Below are 25,425 nucleotides of genomic sequence, written 5' to 3'. Positions count from 1 at the left end.
GACTGCACAGGCAAGCAATCAAGACTGATAATATCAGTAATTTTAAAACGGAGTGAGACAGTGATTTGGCGAGAAAATCAATAGAGGCCTATCGGTAATGAACTCTGTCCTTGAACTCCGGGGTTAGCTAGATGATCAAAATGATCTATTCCAGTCCTACGATCCCCACTAGCTCGGTTTTAGTTATCATTGCCATTCCTAGGCAGCATTTGGAAACACTTTAACTGGGAATCAATGCTGATGTGCTGATTGCAGTTCTTTAACCATTTAAGGAGCAGTTCAGCTGATGTGGTACCAGGTGCTGCAGTGTAGCCTGCTGGCGGGGGAATCAGTACTGCATCAAAAAGGCCTGGCAAAATCCGACATGCAACAGCAGCCAGTCCATTGGAGCTCTGCCAGCAGAGGGGTTAGTTTCAGAAATAGGTGAGCAATTCTCTCTGACACCTTAACTCACTAAATAAAACAGTGTGGTTTATAATGCATTTTGAACTAGCAGGACCTCTCTCTTGATGGCGCAGATGATTTGAGGTAAAGTGTAGCCCAGAAGGCACCAGGTTCGGTGGCGGCAGGGTCACTGCAGCTGGCCTCAGCACCCCTGAGGAAAATCAGCCCGGGATTCCCACTCCTGACTGCCATCCAGCGACCTCTGTTGGAAAGCACGTGAGTGTAGGCTTGCGGTGGAGACTGGATTTGGCTTGGCTGTGATGCCCTTTATGGTTGAACAGTCACATGAAGAGTGGCACCTCAGCCAAGGTATGGCGGCCGGGGGTGCGGGGGTGCGGTGGCTGTGGAGACCCATTCAACCAAATCTCAGCAGGCGGCAGCACCTTCAGTAAAGGACGATTACATTCATATTTATTTTTATGTTTAAACTGAAGAAAAGCAAGTTTCCAAATAAATGTACATAGTCACACAAAGACTCAGGCCAGCTTTATTTCAATATTCTTCCCTTACAAATCATGATTGGATTCAATCCTTTAAATATTTATACCATAAACACTGAATACGGCAAAAACCCCAATTGTCTTTACAAAATACGCAGCTTATTTTCCCTCCCAAAGCTTGCACATTGCTTTCGTTGGCTTGTGCAGCACCTTATTGAACGTTAGCACCTTTTACACATTTAAAAGCAAAGCAAGGAAGGTTTCAATTACTATGAGCCAGAATCCGAATCTGCTCTTTACTACAAATGCGCCTCTTATACCAAACGCCACCGGTTACGTCACACCTGTTGAACCTTCTCTATATTCTCAGACAAAGTGAAGGCAATATCGCATTATTATAAAAAATTACAGCCCAGAAGTAGATACGGCTGAAAGTGGAGCACGGGGCTTGTATAAAATTCCTCGGCCCGTTATTTTAGAGCAGGCGTTAATCCATTTAAAATAAATGGGCTAACACTTGTGTTAAAATAACAAACAAAACACCAACATTTGGATAAAAAAAAGAAGGAATTTCCATTTATATAGTGTCTTTCATGGCCTCAGGACATTGCAAAGTGCTTTACAGCCAATGAAGTACTTTTGAAGTGTAGTCACTGTTGTAATGTAGGAAACGTGACAGCTAATTTGAGCACAGCAAGGTCCCACAATCAGTAATGAGATAACAACCAAATAATCTGTTTTAGTGATGATTGAGGGATAAATATTGGCCAGAACACTGGGGAGAACTCTCCTGCTTTTCTTCAAAATAGTGTCATGGGATCTTTTATATTCACCTGAGAGGGCAGATGGGTCCTCGGTTTAACATCTCATCCGAAAGGAGGCACCTCCGACAGTGCAGCTCCCTCAGTGCTGTCACTGGGGTATCAGCCTGGATTATGTGCTCAAATCGATGGACTTGAACCCACAACCTTCTGACTCAGGCAAGAGTGCTATCACTGAACCACGGATAAGAAAGCAGATGGATTGGATGGCACCAGGAATGGGGTGGTGAGATTACGCTGTCTGATGGATAAGGTGAGACTTGCAATACAGATCTCCACATATGTTTGTACTTTTGTTAAATGTTCAGCCACTGATATCGCCCACAATAACATTTACTCCTTGTTATTTCCCAAAGTCGATATCATTTCTTCCACTGTTTTCTCCCTTTTGTTCTTGAAGGCGCTGACCCTTGTTAGGGTATTATTAGGGTGTAAGGCAGGTTGGGCAAAAAAAATAATTTGTCAGTATGTAACTGGGGGGGGCCCAATGTTAGTTGAGGATCCCTTTTAGAAATTTGTCTCCGACACCTGCTCCACTCAGGAATCTTCAGCCTCATTGAGCGCCAAACAAAGGTAGGTTAAGAAAACTTTTTATTTATTAAAAAAAATGTTCTTGTGGAGCAGGAGGCACTGTAGAGTTCCCCGACTCCACAGGAGTCACCATCACCTCCCCATCCCCCGTAGCCTGTTCCAACCTCCACCCCCCCCACCCACTTTCCAGGACATACCTGAGGGACACTGCTGACAAGGCAAGGCAAGCAGCCGGAAATTGAAGCCTTCTCTCGAGTGAGCTGCCTACGGAGGCCCGAGGACCGCTTTCCATCCATTCTCTCTGGCCTCTAGGTCAGGGCTCACGCTGGTCATGAAGCACCGAGTCCGGGCCCCAAAAACAGGTCCAGATTCATTCCTACCCGGCGACATCCTCCTACAGTTGAATAGGCTGCTGACCAGCACCGTCTAGGCTCACAGTTGAAGTAGGGCCAGTTGGGTGAGGTGCCCAGTGCCTACAGGGTTCATAACCCCATTGAGGAGTCATTGACTCCAGGAAACGATTGGCAAAAATATTCATTTCTAACTCATCAAATATTTTTTTTTATTCATTCATGGGATGTGGGCATCGCTGGTAAGGCCAGAATTTATTGCCCATCCCTAATTGCCCTATAGAAGGTGGTGGTGAGCCACTGCCTTGCACTGCTGCAGTCTGAAGGTTCTCCTACAGAGCTGTTAGGTGGGGCGTTCTAGGATTTTGACCCAGCAACAATATCATACAACTGAGTGGCTTGCTAGGCCATTTCAGAGGGCAATTAAGAATCAACCACATTGCTGTGGGTCTGGAGTCACATATAGGCCAGACCAGGTTTCTTTCCCTAAATGGCATTAGTGAACCAGATGGGTTTTTACAACAATCCATTAGTTTTATGGCCACTATTATTAATAGTGGTTTTTTTAATTCCAGATTTTATTTAATTAAATTCCCCAGCTACTATGATAGGATTTGAACTCATGAATTATTAGTCTAGGCCTCTAGATTACAAATCCAGTAACATAACCACTGTGCTACCGTACCCTGTTAGCCATACCCCTGCTGGGATTGGAACAGCGGCTGATTGGTCATTTGGTAATTTTCCATTGTGTTTCTTTAAAGCAATACGTATTTACAACAACAATCACCTATAACGTAATAAAACATCCCAAGGCGCTTCACAGGAGTGTTATCAGACAAAATTTGACACCGAGCCAAAGAAGGACGGGTGACAAAAAGTTTGGTCAAAGAGGTGAGTTTTCAGGAGAGTCTTAATGGAGAAGAGAGAGGTGGAGAGGTTTAGGGAGGGAATACCAGAGCTTAGGGTCTAGATGGCTGAAGGACGGCCGCCAATGGTGGGGCGAAGGAAATCGGGGATGCACAAGAGGCCAGAATTGGAGGAAGGTGGAGTTCTTGGATGGTTGAGGGGCTGGAGGAGATTACAGAGATAGGGAGGGGCGAGACCATGGAGGGATTTGACCACAAGGTTGAGAATTTTAATATCGAACAGTTGCTGGACTGGGAGCCAATGTAGATTGCCGAGCACAAGGCTGGTGGGTGAACGGGACTTTGTGCGGGATAGGTTACAGGCAGCGGAGTCTTGGACGAGCTCAAGTTTATGGAGGGTGGAAGATGGGAGGCCGGCCAGGAGAGAATTGGAACAGTCGAGTCTGGAGGTAACAACAATTTTATGACTCTGTGTGTTATTATAGTGGACGCATTCATCCCAATGGGTGTTTTTATAGAGGTTGTGTCAGATTTAGGGAGGCAAACAAAACATCTGACCTGGAATTAAACACTCAACTGAAGTGGATACAAATGGGTGAAATTTTCCAAGACCATCATACCATTGGCACATGGAAGGCTGCACTGTCCACAGTTTTCTGCCCATTGGTGTGAAGGGATAAAATGGCATTGTTAGTATCAGGCAGGGGCAAGGGAAGGCAGCTGTCACCAAAAAGCTCACTGAACCTAGAGCTCTACCCTAGGGACTGAAGGAAAACGCACAGGTGTAAAGGGCCTCAAAACAGAGTGTCAAGGCATTGTTTCTAAAACAAGCCTCAGTCGTCAGCTTTCTGCCCACCTGGGACAAGGCCCAGTATACACTGTGAACACAGTGCCTCGAGAATACAGCATTCAATAGGTTTTTGGTACTAACACATTATTTCAATTGCTGTATGCTGATAAAATATGCATTCTGCAAAGATTGCACTGCTCCCTTAGGGCAACTAGCATTTACCTGTCAGAGGTCGGGCCGTGGAATATGTCAATATTTGCAGGTTGTCCTGAAGAGTGTGCCAATATTTGTAGGGTCCCTCATGCAGAAAATTTGGGAAATCACTGCCTTGGGTTGCCAAATCTGAGTTATATTCAGGGGGACCCAATAAGAGCTTGTGAAGATATAAAATTGAGCAAAAGGATCACAGGGCATGTCAGTTTGGCTCAGTTGCTGGCCTCTGGGTCAGTAGGGTGTGGCTTTGAGGCACACATCAAGGCTTGAGCTCATCTCGGTTGACAATCCAGTGCGGTACTGAGGGAGATGCAGTGTTAAACCATGGCTTGTTTCGGTGGGTTTGGTGAAGATCCCATGGCACTACTTAAAGTAGAACAGGCAGTTCTCCCAGAGTCCTGGACAACATTCGTCCCTCAACCAACAGCACCAAAATACAGATTGACTGCTCATTCATCTTAAGACTGTGGGACATTGCTGGGACAAAATGGCTGCCCTGCTTGACTACATAACAGCAAGTGTAAAGTCCTTTGGGTAATTTTAACATGATAAGGTACTATATAAATGGAAACATTCTTAATATTTGCACGGCGTTAACTAGAAGGTCTAACTGTGGACGTTGTATCAAAATGTTTTTACACATTACTGAACTTTAACTTAAGCTTAGGTGTTAAACACATAATCCAACAAATACCAGAAAGCTGCAAGGAGATTATTTATAAATTAGGATTCCTCATCCATGGTGTATAAATACCACATCAGACAGTTAGGTCACCTACAGAGGAGTTAATTAACAGTCGGGTTTAGTTACACAGAGGTAATTTTCACCTTCACTGCCTGGGCAGTAATCTGTCGGAGCGGATTGCATGCCCATTGTAGAACCCACCCGATTTTCATCCCATGGAATTAAAATCGTGGGTGGGTTCCACAATGAGAGTGTGCCGACAGATTACTGCCCAGGTAGTGAAGGTGAATATTACCCCCACTGTAATATGAGGGTGTTTGGATAACCAGACCGCAGATGTTTGTATTCTACTCAGGATAGTTAGCAGTACCTTCATGTACAACAGCTTCTCTAGCACTTCACCATTCCATATACCACGTCAGCACCAAGAAAAATATAGAAAGACTTTAAATAAAAGCCTCTATATCTGTATAAAGTACAAAACATGTCCACAATCTAATATATTCAAACAGACTATTAGAACTGGACTGATTAATGCAACGTCACCTAGAAAAGGTGAACATTAAGGAAACGTTCGTTGTCCTCAACATTTTCAGAAGAATGCAGAGTACTCCAGGAAAGCAAGGCACTCGCTTGGGGGAACGTACGGTAAGCTTGGCGTGACTCCCGAGTCCCCATGGGGAGTCTCGCTCAAAGAGATCGGAGACTCAGGTGAGCAAGTCAGCACATCCGATCCGCAGCTCTCCCAAAACTCCGGCCGTTCATTTTAATGAGTGGGAATATTGGGATCGCCATGGAGTCAGGCCCTTCACTCCCGACTCTTTGGTCTCTGTCATGCAAGACTCCACGCTGGAAGCAGAGTCTCGCAAAATCACCCCTCAAGTTTCTTTTCTCTATTGTAAAACAAGAGAGTGCTTTTCCAATGCTTGTTATGTTCCGCTGCCCTTCTCCTTGAGCAGACAGCCTCTGGCCTGTGATCGGCTGCTTGTCAACTTGCTTGTAAACATCTGAATACTTTTGGATGGGAGTCAGTTGCAACAGGTGCAAGAGAGTGAACTTGCACTATGCGTCATAACTTACAACACCAGGTTATAGTCCAACAGTTTTATTTGAAAATCACAAGCTTTCGGAGGCTTTCTCCTACGAAAGCTTGTGATTTTCAAATAACACTGTTGGACTATAACCTGGTGTTGTAAGATTCCTTACATTTGTCCACCCCAGTCCATCACCGGCATGTCCACATCATGTCATAACTTGAGCGTTGAACTCATTTGAATGAAATGTCTTTGTCTGTTAAGGATTAATAGGGGTGGTTGGGGAGGGGGGAGATGGGGAATTGGGCTTGGGCACAAGCACAAAGCCGGCGATGACGAGTCGGCCGCCCATTTTGCACCCCGCCCATTGACTTCAATGGAAAAGATATGGGGTGGGGTGTGAAATGGGGGGGCCAGTTCACTATCGCCCGTTCTGCAGTACTGTCCAAGATGAATTTCATCCCCAATGTCTCAATTAAAATAAAGGACAAGGGAATTCCATATACACAGATTAATCATTGGACACTAACGTCGCACAGTTTGATTTCACTGCACAAGCAGTTCCAACTGCGCCCCTATGTGGAAATGAATCACAGCTGGTGTTATGGAGTTTAGGGAGCTGCATGTTCACCTACAAGAGTCATCGCATCAGGGTGAAAGCTCAGTGGGAACGAGGCTCTAGGATCACTCGCTCAAGTGAACCTAGATCACTACCCTCAACTCGTAGCGTGAAAAATCTCAATCTAAGCCCTGAAATGATCGCAAATTGGAACAGAGTCTCAATACTTACTGGGATGCCTGTTTCCACGGCAAGTGATTGTGTTGCTAGGGATTGAGCAGATCCAATACAAATCGATATAAACGTTGGGCAGGTAAAAGTGGACAATATAACACGGTCCTTATGGCCAGTAATTACTGTTGGCGATGAATGCTGAAGAAGGGATATTCACGCTCCCCGCATGAAGGGTGCACAAGTCGGAGAAACGGCTGCAACACCGTAGCCCTGGGCCTGGAATTTGTTATCGTCCTTGGGCGCGACCCGAGAAGTTAGACCCGACGGTGCGCCCAATGCAGCTCCCATTTTGCCCCGATTCTCTAGCCCCTCCAGCGCAGGATCGGTGAACCCACCTTAGCTGATTCATGCAACGTTCCCTCCTCCTCCCCCCGCCTCCCAACCATTTCAGTCGAGGTGTCAATCCATTTATTTCAAAGAGTGGGGGCAGGGGTAAGACCATTCTAGTAAAGCAATGTCACGTGAGTGAGCTAGTTGCTCATCTGCTATGATTCTATATATGGGCCAAGTGCAGGCAATTGGGACTAGCTTAGTGGTATAAACTGGGCGACATGGACATGTTGGGCCGAAGGGCCTGTTTCCATGTTGTAACTTCTATGATTCTATGATTCTACTGATATCGCCAGCAGTCACATCTATCTTTTTATTTTGAAATAGAAAAGGACGGTATCCTCAAGCAGCTGTGTACAATTTCTGCTTCACTGCTATTCCATGTACCCTTCGGGTTAGAAATTACTGGTTCCGATATTAGCGGGCGGTATGTTTTCCAATCCTCCAGGATTGTCCTGGAGCCTCCAGGGATTAAAGATAAATCTCCTGGACACTGCTGCGAGCAAACCTGGAGAAAAATCATAGGGGCATTAAAAGAAATTGTATGTTTTCTTCATTTTCTTTGAACACTTTTGTTCATAAAAAATATTGGAAATGAGGGGGAAAAGGCTGTTTGACCGGGTGGGGCAGTTGGAGGCAGTAAGTCATGTGATGAAACCTCCAGGAGAACAGCCAACCGGAGTTGGCAACCCAAGCGGGCGGACGTTTAGCGGATTCATGGTAACGTTCCTCCATCCACCATTTTAGAGGAGTGGTTAGCCCGTCTACTTTGAACTGGGTAAGGCCTCCGCTAAACTAGTAGGGGAAATGTCGGGTGAATTGCTCCCACTCATATCGCAGTCACGTCCAGCCTTATTCTTTCCACGCGATCGGAACACGAGGAACCAACGACATCCGAAGACTTCCAGAAACCAACTTGCGCTGTCCGGGGGGAGGGGGGGGGGGGAGGGAAAAAAAAAAGAACTCTGCAAGCTTTGAAAAATGTCAAGGAAACAAGAGGAAACTCGATCTGATGCTACAGCTGTGTGACATCCAGCACAGGCAATCTGTTTAATATGGGAGACGAGGCTCCAATTGACATTTCCTCCAAGTAGGCGATGGTTGGGTTGTCGCAGGCCCCCTTCGCCTTCATCTGTGGAGATTTCCCGCTGCGGCTCGCACCCTCCCGCGTTCCTGCCTTATCGGAACAAATGCAGTGGTCCGTGCAGCAGAGGGCGGCGTTGGTTACGGCGCGGTCCATGGGCTTCAGGGAATGCATCCAACTCGGGAGGAATTCCCACGACTGGAGTTTCTTGGGCAGGTGGCCGGGGCTGCGTGTTTGCAAGACGTTGATGATGCCTATGCAGACCAGTATGCCCACAAAGGGGGCCCCCACGCCTATCAGAACCTGCCAACCGGCCATGGAGAGGCCAAAGATAAGCGAGGGGAGCAGAAGGAAGCAGATGATCAGGTATAAAACAGCAAACCAGCGGTACTTGGCAGTTCGTTCTCCCAAGGTCTTTGCCATGCGGATGGGGAAGCGGGTGATTGGAATCGGGTACCACAGTATAATCCCAGCGATATTGAAAAAGAAATGGGAAAGGGCGATCTGCAAAAAGAAAGAGTTTGAACGTAAATAGGCACTCATCGTTATTTAGACAAAGACATCTCTGATTGAACAAAGATTGGCTCCGTGCAAAATCCCTTTCAGGATAAAGAAAGACTACGAATGTTGGAAATACAACAAGCCAATCAACATCTGTATAGAAAAAAGTTAGGTTAGCGTTTCAGGTATAGCAACATAGGAATTGCTCGTCGGAAAAAGACCCAGGTCCATCTAGTCCGCTTTCTACTGTCCTGGTAGTCACATGATACAACGATAATGGAGTTGTTGACTAATCATTGCAATCAATCTCTATCAATTAGTCCACAACAGACCCCAACATGATATGAGAAAAACCCCACTGGGGGAGAACTTTGAGAACCATAGGTCCAAAATCACCTGTTCCTCCCAAACTTGCTACGCTTACCATATGTCTTGTTACTGGTTTCTAAACCTTCATTCTCATCTATAATAAGTGTTAGAATCTAACCGAAAATAATTACATAGTACATACAGCACAGAAACAGGCCATTTGGTCCAACAGGTCTATGCTCCACACAAGCCTCCTCCCACCTTACTTCATCTCACCCTATCAACATACAGGATGTCTTCCACATCCTCAGGATGCCCCAAAGCACTTCACAACCAATTAATTGCTTTTGAAGTGTGGTCACTGTTGTCCTGTAGGCCAACGCAGCAGCCAATTTATGCATAGCAAGATCCAACAAACAGCAACAACATAAATGACCACTTAATCTGGTGAGGGTTTAGGGAAGAATGTTGGTTACACCACCGGGAGAACTCCCTGCTCTTCAAAAGAAGTGGCATAGGTCTGAAATGACTCTTATACTGTATCCCACAATGTTACTTTCTGATAGAAAGTGTAGACGGGATCCTGCACAGACCGAGTACCTGACCGCTGGCTCCTGAGCAAATAGCTGCCTACATATCAAGCAGCCCAAGGACCACCGCCTCTTTAAAAGAAACATTGCTCCAAACCGCCTGCCGGCATAAGCAGCTGATGTGCCAGCGGGCAACGAAACGGGCAGTTAGCTCTCTCGGCTCTTAAGAGCGGAAGGAATGTAGGCTGGTGCCCACTTCCAGTTCCCGGCAGTGCCGCTCCCCTTCCCCATTGAAGAGCCACATGGAGCCCGAGGCAGGTCCCGACAGAAGGAAGGGAACAACACATAGGTGCTGGCCACTCTGAAGGTCAGCAGCACTCGCTCTCCCTTTCACTACTGTTATTTTTGGGCTTGCCTGACCGTCTTCCCTGAGATTATTTCAGCTCTCATATCTTAGATCACTCTCGAGAGCGAGTCCCACTCCCGGTACCTTCGAGGGTGTCTGTCCTTACCTGGAGCTCGAGGAATGTGCCTGGGAAACAAACAGTAAACCCGGTTTGGAAATTGCTTTTAGCTACGGGACTTGAGCTATACCTTCATAAGATCTCACGCATTCTTCGAAATGGGGCTCGTGGTCTATGGCTGGAGGCTCGTGGGGAGCCAGCAGGGGGCACTCTTCCAATGGAGGAGCAGAGACCCCAGAATTCCCCACCCCGTTTCTTGGACATTCAAACCATATTTTCTTTCAGGAATTTCGTACTGATTGGTTCTTTTCAAACTGACTTTTTGATTTGAACAGCACAGCTTTTTTAATATACACTGGAAAATTACCGGGACTGCCAAGATTTTGAATATCCAACCGTTCAAATTTAAAAAGTAACTGTCACTCATGTACAAATTGTACCAATCGCACAGCATTGGTTAATATTTGAATTATCCCTCTCTTTAGCCTGTAATTGATGAAACTTGTAACATTATATTGAAATAAACTTGGTACAGGAATCTGAAGTGCAGTTGTTTTTTTTCCCTAAACTGTTTATGTACAGTGACTGGATATAGAGGAATAGCCTCTCATTCAGAACTAAACCCAAGCGCCCAATTTAGTCCCAGTTACATCAGCTGCTTTTGCCATTTCCCCACCAAAAAGTTAATTCCCCCCAAAAGAACCACCCCAGTGACTTTATTTTGAAATACAATGGGCGTACACTTAAAAAAATTAATCGATCTTTTCTCACTGGAGAAGTTGACTGATTTGCTGTTGCAATTGCACAATGTCCTATTTTTATTTAAAATCTTTTCGGGTGAGGTGGTCACTGGGCAGAATATATTTCAAGATGAGGCAAGGCTCTCTATCTGTTTCATTCACCGCCAGCAGATCAATGTGTGCATATCAAGTGACCACACTCGCCTCACTCAACGTGACTGTGTCCTGGGAGCAGGTTTGGCCAGGCTACCTTGGAGTATTGGCTGGGCGCCCTAGATTTCCCAAGATTTGCACCCTGTCAGCACCACTCCACACTGGGAGTTGCACTCTCTCCTTCACAGGAACATTAGGAACGTGAGTAGGCCATTCAGCTCCTAGAGCTTGCTCCTCCATTCAATTAGATCATGGCTGGTCTGCACCTCCACTCCTTTTGCCCCGCCCTTGCTCTACATCCATTGATTACCTCACCCAACATATTTACAGCAATTTAAAGAGCAGATCTGCAAATAACAAGCTCACGAGATAGATATGGTTGACTAAGGTCCATGCAAGCTCATTCATCCAGAAAGAACCTACAGTTGCCCCCTCCCCCCCTTCATCAGAACAACCAAATATTTCTTAAATGACTCCATGGGTTTTGCCTCCACTACCCTGACTGGAAGTGCACTTCAAGTCTTGTTCACTCTTCATGAAAAGAAGAACTTCTTGACATCAGTCCTAAACTTGCCTTTTGCCATTTTGAACATGTGCTCCATTATCCTACAGTTTCATTTAAGTATTTGTTTTTTTTCTATACTGGTTCCTGTACCTTCTTTCCTTATAGGCTATGTACTAGCCATTTATAGTTTGGTGCAGTTCATCTACACAATTCACCAGATAAAAGTTGAGTAGATAATTGCTCAGAGCTTTGGAGGAGCTGGCACTGTGCTCAGTAGCACCGCAGTAATGCAGTCAGCAGCACAAAGGCTCCACTGCTCAATCCGCTCAGGTAAAAGTTGTAAGATCGGGGAGCTCCGTATTAAAATGGAGAACAGAGAAAAGAAATAATTTGCAAATAAACAGCATGTTTCATATCCTCAGCACGCCCCAAAGTGCTTCATGGCCAATGAAGTACTTTTGAATTGTAGCCACTGTTGTTTTGAAGGGAAACGTGGCAACCAATTTGTGCACAGCAAGGTCCCACAAACACCAATGAGATAAATGACCATGATAATAATGTTAGCTGAGAGATAAATGTTGGGCAGGACACCAGGAGAACTCCCCTGCAATCCACCTTGTATAAGAAGACAGGGCCTTGATTTAACATCTCATCTGAGAGAAGGAACCTCAGACAGTGCAGCATTCCCACAGTACTGCACTTACATGTTAGCCTAGATGATGTGCTTAAGTCTTTAGAGCAGGGCTCGAATCCACAACCATTCTGACTCAGAGGACAGAGTGCGACCCACTGAACCACAGCTGATAGCGTGATTTACTGACCACGTATCACGGTTACACATGAAAAGTCCTGGAGACAATAATAGTGAAGATTCCCGAGCAAACCTGTGTGATAACAAATCACTTGCTCTTTCTGTCGTACATTTTTCAATAATAACACATCAACTAAACCTTAATAATTGGTCAATTTGAAGATGCAAGACAACATGAGCAAAGTCATTGTGATACTGAAGGTCTCGCATTCAGTGCTCAGTCTGTATTGAGTTAGCTGGCTCAGCCGATGCAAAAAAAAGGGGGATCTACAATTCAAGCTCTCTTGATCTAGGGAGGGTTAAAATCAATTGGGATTTCTGCTCCTCATCACCATCTATTGACCTCTGCTGGAAAGTGCATGTGTTGGGACAAGGTGTGCTGGTCCTCCATGGTCGAACACCTGCTGAAGCTCACTGATGAGGTGTGCACCTGATAGATGGGCACTTGGCTGTAGTGCCAGGGGGCTGCCAGCACCCCGTGGAACCATGCCCCAGCCCAAGTAGGCACCTCCAGGAAATAAAGAGAGAAAAAGAGAAGGAAAATTGGATGGAAAAAGTAAACTTCATGTAGACCTGTACGTATTGCAACATTTGTGTTCATCACTGAATACAGAAAACTGTAACTTAGTGGGAAAAATTTGGTTTTACCTGGAAAGCACTTGGTAACATGTCACCTGGGCTGGCCAAAGCTGCCAAGACTGCAGTGGTGGTAGTGCCAATATTGGATCCCAAGGTCAAAGGGTAGGCACGTTCAATACTGATCACCCCAATACCTGGACAATATGAAACAACACCACGAGTAGATGAAATTCAAAACAATCCAATTGATCAAATGGTACATACAGCAACTATTAGCTTATCGAGTACTTAAAATATTCAGGCCAGGAAGCATTGGTGCTCAACGATTAAAGCTCTGAGGTGAGGATTTACCACTGGAGTTATACCGACTGTCCAGTGTAATTCTAGCAGGCCGGGGCGGAAAAATTGCTCCGGGGGCCATTCTGTCAACTGCCTGGTTTCTGCCCACCACTACTGGGGTTTCGGGCACAGGCTTCCACAAACAGCAATGAAATAAGTGACCAGATCATCTGTTTTAGGTGTTGGTTGAGGGATAAATATTGCCCAGGGCACCGGGGGAGAATGTGCAGAATCACCCCTTACATTTAGTCAATTCAAATAATTAGCCCTGATACAATTTTAATGGGGGTGCAGGAACAGAGAGACCTGGGGGTTTACATACACAAATCTTTGAAGGTCGCAGGACAGGTTGAGAAGGCTGTTAAAAAAGTATACAGGATCCTGGGCTTTATAAATCAAGGCATAGAGTACAAAAACAAGGAAGTTATGCTAAACATTTATAAATCACTGGTTAGTTCTCAGCTAGAGGATTGTGTTCAGTTCTGGGCAGGAAGGATGTCAAAGCCTTGGAGAGGGTGCTGAGGAGGTTTACCAGAATGATACCAGCGATAATGGACTTCAGTTATGTGGAGAGACTGGAGAAGCTGGGGGTGTTCAGAATTATGAAGGGTTTTAATAGAGTAAATATGGAGAAACTGTTTCCACTGGCAGGAGGGTTGGTAATCAGAGGGCACAGATTTAAGATAATTGGCAAAAGAACCAGGGGGGAGATAAGACTTTTTTTTACGCGGCAAGTTGTTATGATCTGGAATGCACTGCCTGAAAGGGTGGTGAAAGCGGATGCAATAATAACCTTCAAAAAGGAATTGGATATATACTTGAAAAGGAAAGATTTGCAGGGCTGTGGGGAAAGAACAGGGGAGTGGGACTAATAGGATAGCTCTTGCAAAGAGCTGGCACAGGCATCATGGGCCTAATGGCCTCCTTCTGTGCTGTAAGATTCAATGATTCTAACCACTGACTGTAGTTTGGCTGCCAGAGTGCGGCCCTGACTAGTCGCGTGTGAACTTACCGATGAGGGGAGTGATGGCAGAAGTAAACACAGAGCTGCTTTGGACAACAAAAGTAATGCCAGCTCCCACCACCATAGCAAGATATCCTGCCAACCAGCCAAAAGGGTATGGGAAATCTGAAATCAAACAGAGGACATAGCATGAAATAGGCTCTATCTGGGATCCTTCAGAGCAACAGCACTTTCCTGAGTTATCTCAACTTACAGCAAGGCTGTCAATCATAGTCAGCACCTGATGGGCTCCTCAGACAGCAATGAATCTCAATAATTAATAGGTTTTCATTGATGATGACTGGAAGTTTCCTTATAACCAGGTCAGTTTTCCCCTATTGTAAATCAGCAATGTAGAACTTTGTTTCTTCTGGAGATGTTTTCATTATTAGTTCTCGGGATGTGGGCATCGCTGGCAAGGCCGGTATGTATTGGCCATCCCTAGTTGGCCCTGAGAAGGTGGTGGTGGGCCTTCTTCTTGAACCGCTGCAGTCCATGTGGTGAAGTTGTTCCCACAGTGCTGTTTAGGTAGGGAGTTCCAGGATTTTGACAATATTAGGTAGGGAATTGTTATGACACACTCCTGCTCAGTTACTATTAATTTGACACTGGAACAGCCAGCTTCTCCTGTTGGTGTGAGAACCTGGAGTTCTTGTTGCCCAACTCATATTGTCTTGATGACTACCAAGGGTGGGGGGTGGGGTTGAATTGCTCTTGGTCATTATGTGTAGTGATATTCTAAACATGTTCTCTTGAATACAATGAAAATGTCTCGATATGTAATGGCCAGAACAATTCTTGCTCCCAATTCTTGTGTCCCTAATGATTGAAACCCAGCTTCTGCCTGTTCTTCTGCCATCGTGAGATCCTTTCCTGACATCCTGCATTGACCTGGCTGTTGATGTCTTCCCAGATTTGTTTTCTGTCAGGTGGTTTAAGAGCTGTCAATACAAACGGTCACCCTATCCATTGGACAATGCAACTTCGCGCATCTCCCTCCCCATTCACTAGTAATGTTAATTCTTATCGGGAAGCAAGCACACAAGAGATATTTAAAAAAAAACCTGTAACCAATATCAGAAAGAGCTGTAGGATGTTCCTCTCCTGCTCCCACAATATTTGTACCTACCTAGCAACAAGGATTGACACCTGAGCATTGTTAAAATTGGCCTTGATTCATGGCTTCTAAGCCCTACCTATGAAGCTTCTGATAAGCATATTTGGATTGGTGAACAGTTCATTGCTCATAATGGTGAAGAGGCCCATATTCTGTTTGCTAAGATGCTAAACTGCTCAGTTCTGATTAGGCAAAGAGCAAAGTACCGCAGATGCTGGAAATCGGAAATTAAAACAGAAACCATTTAAAACACTCAGCAGGTCGGTCAGCATCTGTGGAGAGAGGACTATAACCCTTCACTCTCTGTTCTGATGAAGGGTCATAGATCAAAAACGTCAACCCAACCTTCCTCTCTCCACAGCTGTTGCCTGACCTGCTGAATGTTTCTAGCGGTTTCTGTTTTGATTTCAGTTTAGATTAGGCTTGCTAAAATTCTGCTCAGAAGAAATGGCAGTGGTCGAGTGTTTGTGTTAACTGTTCCCCTGACACAAACAAATCCACTAAAGGCTCCAATGGTCACACCAGGAAACTCAATCCCTCAATTGCAGGAACAACTTGGAAATGTATCGCTGTTCCTTCATCGTTGCTGGGTCAAAATCCTGGAACTCCCTACCTAACAGCACTGAGGGAGAACCTTCACCACACGGACTGCACCGGTTCAAGAAGTGTTGGGTCACCAACACCTTCTCAAGGGCAATTAGGGATGAGCAATAAATGCTCGCCTCGCCAGCGACGTCCACATCCCATGAACGAATAAAAAAAAATGCATTCAGCGTCTTACCGGTGTTGATGACTTTTTTGATGGCCTTAGCAGCCTGTCCCCTCAGCATAGCATTCAGCAGCTTGACAATCAGTACCAGGCACGTGCAGAGAACCACCAGGGAGCCAGCCAGCAGGATCAGGCCCACCACGAGATCGGGCATGGTGGAGTTCACAAACAAATGGCTACCTGGAAACAAGGCACAAACAAAGGATGAAGCAAGGATTCCCAATTATGGCAAGTGGCTCCTGCACTGACGAAAGATGGAGGACGTACTGAGCAATGCCATCCCCAAGTACCTGTCAATCAAACGACCCATTTCCTGTTCTGCGTTTACAGCTGCTGAATGGTGCAGTGAGTCCCGCCATTACTAACTACAGATGCTGTCACACCTACTTGTATCACCTTGGTAGCACTCTCGCCTCTGAGTCGGAAGGTTGTGGGTTCAAGCACCACACCAGAGACTTGAGCGTATAGCCCAGGTTAGCACTTCAGTCCGGCATTGAGGGGGCGCTGTACTTTGGATGAGATGCTAAACCGACACCGTATCTGCCCTCTCAGGTGGACGTAAAAAATCCAATGGCACTATTTGAAGAATAGTAGGGGAGTTCTCCTGGTGTTCTGGTGAATATTTAGCCCTCAACCAACGTCACTAAAACAGATTAATTGCACATTTATCTCATTGCTGTTTGTGGGATCTTGCTGTACGCAAATTGGCTATGCGTTTCCGATGTTACAACAGCGACTACACTTCGATAAGTACTTCATTGTCTGTAAAATGCATTGGGATGTTCTAAGGTTGTGAAAGGCGCTATATAAATGCAATTTTTTTTCTTTACTTTCCTCTTGGCCCTGGTCTCAAAGAGCTTCCTCCATGTGTCCTTCTCTCAGCCTATCCTGCCTTCTTGCCCTAGTGTTTCCATGTAGGCCTGTCCAAGACCAGTTCAAGGGGGGGGGGCCTGGCAATCTTGCAGCATGACGCAGCTGGACTCTGCGGGCAGGCCAAGTCACTCAAGGTTGAGTTAGTCCCGTGTGTCAGCAATGCTCTTTCTTTATCTTGACACAGAGCGTGCTGACACACTGTGCTGTCTCGACGTGTTTAGCAGATTGTAGGAGGAGATCGTTGTTCCGTTGACAGATTGGCAGACCCATGAAGAAATGAGTCTCCAATTCTGTTGGTGGTCTAGAGGTTAGGTTGGCTACACTTGTGAGCTCTAATGGACAGCGTGAGACCCCCACATCAGCAGTCAATATCTCCATTCAGATAGGAACAGGAGTAGGCCATTCAGCCCCTCAAGCCTGTTCAGCCATTCATAGAATTACATCTAATTTTAAAGCACAGAAACAGGTCTATGCCGATGTTCATACTCCACATGAGCCTCCTCCTACCTTACTTCGTCTCATCCTATCAACATATCCTTCTATTCCTTTCTCCCTCATGTACTTATCTAGCTTCCCTTTAAATGCATCTATGTCGAAGTCAATTAGATATATACCTCAACTCCATTTACCCATCTTTGATAAAAGCATCTTAAGAGCTCACTACTAAAACTTGAGTTGAAATCACTCCATCATACACTGCATAGGTGATAAGTTTAACATAAAGGGTCATTTAGTTAGGCACATGGGGTCTCCATAAATAATGTGGGATTTTCTATGTTCTTTAATTACAAAAAAATGTTCCTCTCTTCCTCGCTAACTTGACGTTCAATTACACACTTGTCCCATCAGCTCCATTCTTCTCCTGAAGGCAGAGACTGAGGTGATTTCATTAGCCATCTCTCTATTATTCACCCTACTGGGCGTTCTTCATGCGTAAACAGCAAGTTTTCAGTAGTGGGGAGGGAGGGCAGGGAAGAACAGGAATTCAGCTGAGCCTGATCCAGTCCTCACCTCAACATCCACACAATCCCATTCTCCAGCAGCTGGCACTGAACAGCAATTAGGAGCAGGAACTCTGACTGACTTTTCCTATCTGATTTCAACACCTCCACTGCCACCTGGGTCAAATCAGTGAACTCAGCACAGACCTGAGATCAGAACATTGCCTCTCCTGCAAAGCTCTGTAAAGCTCAGTAACACACCGGGTACATTCTCCCATTGAGCCTTCGGAAGGAGCCTAGAGGATGGAGTTCATCTAGTGCATCACAAAGAGGTTCCTAAGTCTCAAAATGGCTCATTGTTCTGCTCCATAGATACTGCTGTGAAGTCAACAGAATCATAGAGAGCATATATATTATATACATGTGTGTGCATGTGTATATGCATGTGTGCATGTATGTGTGTGTATATGCATGTATTTGTGTGTTTTTTTTATTCGTTCATGGGATGTAGGCATCGCTGCGAGGCCAGCATTTATTGCCCATCCCTAATTGCCCTTGAGAAGGTGGTGGTGAGCCACCTTCTTGAACCGCTGCAGTCCATGTGGTGAAGGTTCTCCCAGAGTGCTGTTAGGAAGGGAGTTCCAGGATTTTGACCCAGCGACGATGAAGGAACTGCGATATATTTCCAAGTTGGGATGGTGTGTGACTTGGAGGGGAACGTGCAGGTGGTGTTGTTCCCATGTGCCTGCTGCTCTTGCCCTTCTAGGTGGTAGAGGTCGCGGGTTTGGGAGGTGCTGTCGAAGAAGCCTTGGCTAGTTGCTGCAGTGCATCCTGTGGATGGTACACACTGCAGCCACTGTGCGCCGGTGGTGAAGGGAGTGAATGTTTAAGGTGGTGGATGGGGTGTCAATCAAGCGGGCTGCTTTGTCCTGGATGGAGTTGAGCTTCTTGAGTGTTGTTGGAGCTGCACTCATCCAGGCAAGTGGAGAGTATTCCATCACACTTGTGACTTGTGCCTTGTAGATGGTGGAAAGGCTTTGGGGAGTCAGGAGGTGAGTCACTCGCCGCAGAATACCCAGCCTCTGACCTACTCTTGTAGCCACAGTATTTATATGGCTGGTCCAGTTAAGTTTCTGGTCAATGGTGACCCCCAGGATGTTAATGGTGGGGAATTCTGCATATGTATATGAATGTGTGTGCATGTATGTGTGTGTATGCATATGCGCGTGTACGTACATGTATGCACGTACGTGTGTGCTTATGTGTATGTATGTGTGAATGTGACACATGTGAAATACCTTAAACCATTTTGTGACATGGTAAGGCACTCGACAAATGCAACTGCAATTCTATATAGGGCCAGATTTTCCTGTGAAACCCAGAAATACAGAAGTTGCTCTACCAGATGCCCTGCTTCTCTGTAAGCTTCGCGAGAACCACATCTTGCCGGCTGACTCTCCTTTCAAATGAGTGGAACGGCGTGAAGTTCCTGCACTGATCTGATGGATACAAAATAATCTCGCCAAAAAAAGGTACGTCTAGTCGTTTCAAGTCTAAGCACAATTTTAACGGCGTGCTAAGTCTTAATGACTGCCAAACAACCTCTCTGGCACTGAAAATTAACTTTTACAAGTGTGGAGTTTCATTCCTTCAGATTTTAATTGTTGGACATTTTTTAAAAAATTTAAATGTTTTTACTTTTTCTTTCTGTCTCATTTATCTGCCTCTTAATTCAATATTTGTTTCCTTCTCTTTATTTTGTTTTCTGTACCTGATTTGACATTGAAGTCACAATTCTAACTTACACTTCCTGGTTCTGACACTGCGCTGCTCATTAACATGCTTCAATTTGATTGGTTAAGGGGATACACAGCTGCTCGCCCCGTTCACACAGGTCCCAGATGCCCGGGAGAGGGCGCCTCGTTGGATTGAGCACTCGTGAGAGGAACTTCCCGCAAAAGCCCATGGGCAAGTGCAAGTCTAACAAACGCTGGGTGCTATTCGACACTCACTGAAAGAACCCAATATTACTTAATAATTAGATCAACAAAACCACCGAGCACTGTCTGCTCTGTATACATTTGCACTAATATGTGAACTAGCATCAAATCCTGATACTTATTTTCAAACTTACATTTCTCAAAGTTTTCTTCATACGTTCTGTTGACTAAGGTCCAGGTGTAGTTCTTGTCTTGCCAGCACGATTCTGGTGACGTGCACTTCTCTAGACTGTCCACGGTAATGTTGTCCTGCAGCTGTGAGTAAGAGCTCATTAGCAGCACAAACCAAGAGGCCTTCAAAAGACAGCAGTAACAGTCGGGTTTAAACTCTGTCACAAGTTAGAGATGGGTGAAGAAATTTATTCAGCCCATCCACCCAGAACAAACACGGTGTCACCTCAAAGGATTGTAAGGTTTCTGCCCCTACCCAGGTGTCTATTTCATTTGTTGATCATTCTTTGTGTAAAGGAGAACTTCCTGACATCAGTTCTAAATTTGCCCTGCACTAATCTATGTTGCACTCTTGTCCATTGTAGTTTTATAAGCAGGAAGCTCTGGTCTCCACTTGCTATGACTAGCTATAATAGGGTTTGAACCCTATGCCTTCTAGACTCAGGGGCATAAATGCTACCATTAGGCCAAAGGCTCACTCCATCTTGCACAGCTGAAGAGGTAAAGGTAAAAATAATGATTATTTATCTTACTGCTGTTTGTGGGACCTTGCTGTGCACAAATTGGCAGCCATGCGTGCCTACATTATAACAGTGACAACACTTCAAAAGCACTTCATTGGCTGTGAAGTTCTTTGGGACATCCCAAGGTTATGAAAGGCGCTATATAAATGCAAATTATTTATTTTTTAGAGACTCAAATGCCAGTGTCGTGGACACCCTGTGGCAAGCACCCATTGAACATAACCCCAAAACTGAGGACCAATTGAAAAAAATGCTGCATGGAATATGATTACACCTGAGATGTTGTCATGGTTATAGCCTGCCTTTTTGTTCAATGGTGCTATATACCAATTAGTGCACCATTCAGTATATATTATATTAATATTATATTGTATTACTTCATGAGTTGAGTAATTGATAACTCATCTAATGTAGGTCCAGGGAGATAAGAGGCTCCCTGGGCTGAAGGTTTTGTAAATTTTCAGCTCAGCAATTGGAATAAACACAAATGACATTACTCAGACGTCTGCCATAGTTTTATTATAGTAACATGAATTTAAAAATACAGAGATAAAAAACCACAGAACAACTTTAATTAAAATAAAATACATTTTAATTCTGTTCCCCATCATTGCTTTCCTGCTTCTCTTCCCCAATTTCAATGCCCTTTTTTATTTTATTAACTTTTTTTCTGTTTAATCCATTCTAACCAGTCTTTACCTTTTGTGCTAAAACCCATCATCAAAAGCAGTTGCCTTTCTTTTTCTCCTCTCCTTTCTTTCTATTTCTCTTTCTCTCTCTCTCTCTTCCTTTCTTTCTTTTTCTGTTTCTCTCTCCCTTTCTTTCTCTTTCCTGATTCCTGCATTCTGGTTTGGTAGTCGGAGAATCTTGTTCTAAAGAAAAGTTAATTCCAAGTGGCTAAGAAAAAATAGCGTCCAAAACATATTTTTTTAAGCCAAAGAAAAGCTACAAGAATGAAGATTGATGTGAAGGCGAATGATGTGACATAAAGTCACACATGTGACCAGGTCAACATCTGAAATATCTTTTAGTGCTGAAACAAGAAGGAGGACAGGAAAATGGCTGAACAAGTCAGTGGCCTACAGGGAAGAATCTGCCCAGAGAATTGTCAATTGTAAACAATTTTACAACACCAAGTTATAGTCCAACAATTATATTTTAAAATCCACAAGCTTTCGGAGGCTTCCTCCTTCCTCAGGTGAATGTGGAAATGAAATCCTCGAACCTATCGCATTTATAAATCACAGAGAATTGTCCTCACTTGTGACATACTAAGGTTTAATAAGAATATATGGGAGCCACTACAGCACTATAGTCTTGTCCTTGTCTTTAATTCCATGGCCTTATTATTTCCTATCTCTCTAATCTCCAGGCCAATACCACCCCCAAACTTTCCGTTCCTCTCTGCATCCACTCCCTCCCTTCACCCTACCATTGGCAACCTTCGGCCACTAGGTCCCACTCTGTGGAATTCCCTCACTAAGCCCCTCCAGCTCTCCACCTCTCTCTCCTCCATTGGGACCCTCCCAAAACCCACTTTTACAACCAAGTTTTTGATCACCCCACTTAATTTCTCCATCTTTTGCTCGGTGTCCATTTCTTCTCATACCTCTGTGAAGCATCTTGGGATGTTTTCCTGTGTTAAGGTCACTATATAAATGCAAGCTGCTGTTGTTACTATATCCCTACAAGATAAACATTGCTCCTGCATGAATTCTTGCATATCACACTGTTGGTTTAGTCTGCCTCCCTTCAAATAATAATAGGGAAGACCTAAAGCTGAAGCAATATTTGACATTTCCCAGTGACTGAGATACTTTCTTACCTGTACAATCCTTTTGATGCACCAAATCTTCACAAGACTCTTATTCCGGAAACTTTCATCCCCGATCGCTATTGCGGTGATTACAGATTTATCAAGCTAAAAAAAATGTCAAAGAAAGAAAGAATGGAGATACTTTTCTCAAATATTCTATTACTTTAACATTACTATTGCACCTCTTGTGGCATTGGTCATGGTGAGTGACATGGTGTTGGTCATGGTGTTGCTCACAGTAAGTTATAGGATACAGTGTAAGTCTGATTTTATCAGGTGATCTCCCATGGTGTTGCTCACAGTAAGTTGTAGGATACAGTGTAAGTCTGATTTTACTAGGTGATCTCCTGTGGTGTTGCTCACAGTGAGTTGTAGGATACAGTGTAAGTCTGATTTTATCAGGTGATCTCCCATGGTGTTGCTCACAGTGAGTTGTAGGATACAGTGTAAGTCTGATTTTACTAGGTGATCTCCCGTGGTGTTGCTCACAGTAAGTTGTAGGATACAGTGTAAGTCTGATTTTACTAGGTGATCTCCTGTGGTGTTGCTCACAGTGAGTTGTAGGATACAGTGTAAGTCTGATTTTATCAGGTGATCTCCCATGGTGTTGCTCACAGTGAGTTGTAGGATACAGTGTAAGTCTGATTTTACTAGGTGATCTCCCGTGGTGTTGCTCACAGTAAGTTGTAGGATACAGTGTAAGTCTGATTTTACTAGGTGATCTCCTATGGTGTTGCTCACAGTAAGTTGTAGGGTACAGTGTAAGTCTGATTTTACTAGGTGATCCCCCGTGGTGTTGCTCACAGTAAGTTGTAGGATACAGTGTAAGTCTGATTTTACTAGGTGATCCCCTGTAGTGTTGCTCACAGTAAGTTGTAGGATACAGTGTGAGGCTGATTTTACTAGGTGATCTCCCGTGGTGTTGCTCACAGTAAGTTGTAGGATACAGTGTAAGTCTGATTTTACTAGGTGATCCCCCGTGGTGTTGCTCACAGTAAGTTGTAGGACACAGTGTGAGGCTGATTTTACTAATGGATCCCCCGTGGTGTTGCTCACAGTAAGTTGTAGGATACAGTGTGAGGCTGATTTTACTAATGGATCTCCTGTGGTATTGCTCACAGTAAGTTGTAGGATACAGTGTGAGGCTGATTTTACTAATGGATCTCCCATGGTGTTGCTCACAGTGAGTTGTAGGATACAGTGTGAGGCTGATCTTACTAGGTTATCTCCCGTGGGGTTGCTCAAAGTAAGATGTAGGATACAGTGTGAGGCTGATTTTGCTAGTGGATCTCCCATGGTGTTGCTCACAGTAAGTTGTAGGACACAGTGTGAGGCTGATCTTACTAGGTGATCTCCTGTGGTGTTGCTCACAGTGAGTTGTAGGATACAGTGTGAGGCTGATTTTACTAGTGGATCTCCCATGGTGTTGCTCACAGTAAGTTGTAGGACACAGTGTGAGGCTGATCTTACTAGGTTATCTCCCGTGGGGTTGCTCACAGTGAGTTGTAGGATACAGTGTGAGGCTGATCTTACTAGGTTATCTCCCGTGGGGTTGCTCACAGTAAGTTGTAGGACACAGTGTGAGGCTAATTTTACTAGGTGATCTCCCGTGGTGTTCTTCACAGTGAGTTGTACGATATAATGTAAGACTGATATTACTAGGTGATTTTCCGTGGGGTTGCTGGGTGAGCTTTTAGTAATGTGCTTGGGAAATAAACAGTAAACCCTGTCTAGCAATTACTTTCAGCTACTGGACACATCCTTCACCTTCATAAAATCTCACTCCAGTCTTCGGAAATGGTAAAGCATCATGTCAGATCTCATTTAAAGTCAAAAATATTAAACAAAGTTATTAAAAAATAGGAGAACAAGATGCATAACCAACAGTCACTTAACATAGTTCTATATTTCAAGTAGACATTCTTCTACCTAATTCCTTGAGTGGACAAAAAAAATAAAAGAACTGAGCTAATCCTTTTGTAAATAACTTTTAAATGATACACGGTGATTATTTTCCTTGAATATCCTGCCATTGTGGCAGCCAAATAAATCTAAACTGTTTCTTGGAAATTCAAATCGATTTTTCTTTTGTTCAGCTTGAAACAAACTCTGGTTTGAACAGAACAGCTCCTTTTATATCACAAGAAAAGAGTCACTGGGGACTTTCTGGATTTTGACTATCTGACCATTGACATTTTAAAATGAGCTCTCAGTTATATACAAACTGAACCAATCACACAACATTCTTTAAGTTAGAACTTTTCCTCATTCCAGCCTGCAATTAACAAAACTTGCAATATTCTACTGAAATAAGCTAGGTACAGGAATCTGAACTGCAGTTGCTTATTCTTTAAATGCTTATGTACTGCGACTGGTCTTAAAGGAGCTGCCACTAATTCAAAACATTATGCATCATACTCAAATGCACACGTGACATGAGTAATAAATGTCACCAATAGGATAACGGCTGTCCGTACCTGTATAATGTGGTCAGTGAATGGATCTGTAATGATACCAAGGAGGTTTGGTGCGTCCTTCCCTGTCTGGATTTTAAAGCTGCCCACCACGACCGCAGTAAGTCGATACAAGAAGCCGCTGGCCACCTCGATTGGCAGCAGCACCAGCACGGAGAGCCAATTGAAGCAATCATGGACAGTGGCGCCTGCGAAAGCCCTGTAATTCATTTAAGAAATGTGCAGCAATGTAGAATGACTTGAGTGTTTTTTTTAGAAAGAAACTTGAACGATCGGTTTGGATCACAGAACGAGTGGGAGATTTTATTTTCCCGCATGGCTCACTGATAAGTGCACGGCCTGAGCTCTATATTGACCTGGAAGGCCTCAAGCTTAGATCTCTGGGCTGTCCTGAGTTTAGCTGAGCCTAGCCAGAGCCGCAA

At 44.5% G+C, this 25,425-nt stretch overlaps 1 protein-coding gene across 2 annotated transcripts in view; it reads right to left on the bottom strand.

The window, feature by feature from the left end:
- Window positions 1-915: 915 nt before the first annotated feature.
- LOC137332587 (sodium-dependent phosphate transport protein 2A-like) overlaps window positions 916-25,425 on the bottom strand; it is a 40,127-nt gene continuing 15,617 nt past the window's right edge. For both annotated transcript variants that reach the window (XM_067996523.1, XM_067996524.1), the window contains 7 exons: window positions 25,007-25,202; window positions 22,539-22,634; window positions 20,153-20,273; window positions 16,217-16,384; window positions 14,328-14,444; window positions 13,046-13,170; window positions 916-8,888 (listed from right to left, as the gene is read on the bottom strand). In XM_067996523.1, the coding sequence (XP_067852624.1) occupies window positions 8,316-8,888; window positions 13,046-13,170; window positions 14,328-14,444; window positions 16,217-16,384; window positions 20,153-20,273; window positions 22,539-22,634; window positions 25,007-25,202 (1,396 nt within the window). In that variant the 3' untranslated portion in view covers window positions 916-8,315. The remainder of the gene's footprint in view (window positions 8,889-13,045; window positions 13,171-14,327; window positions 14,445-16,216; window positions 16,385-20,152; window positions 20,274-22,538; window positions 22,635-25,006; window positions 25,203-25,425) is intronic.

This window comes from Heptranchias perlo, chromosome 14, assembly GCF_035084215.1.
Source record: "Heptranchias perlo isolate sHepPer1 chromosome 14, sHepPer1.hap1, whole genome shotgun sequence".
Classification (NCBI taxonomy): domain Eukaryota; kingdom Metazoa; phylum Chordata; class Chondrichthyes; order Hexanchiformes; family Hexanchidae; genus Heptranchias; species Heptranchias perlo.
Note: the sequence above shows the minus strand (reverse complement) of the source record. Positions and strands in the feature narration are given on the sequence as shown.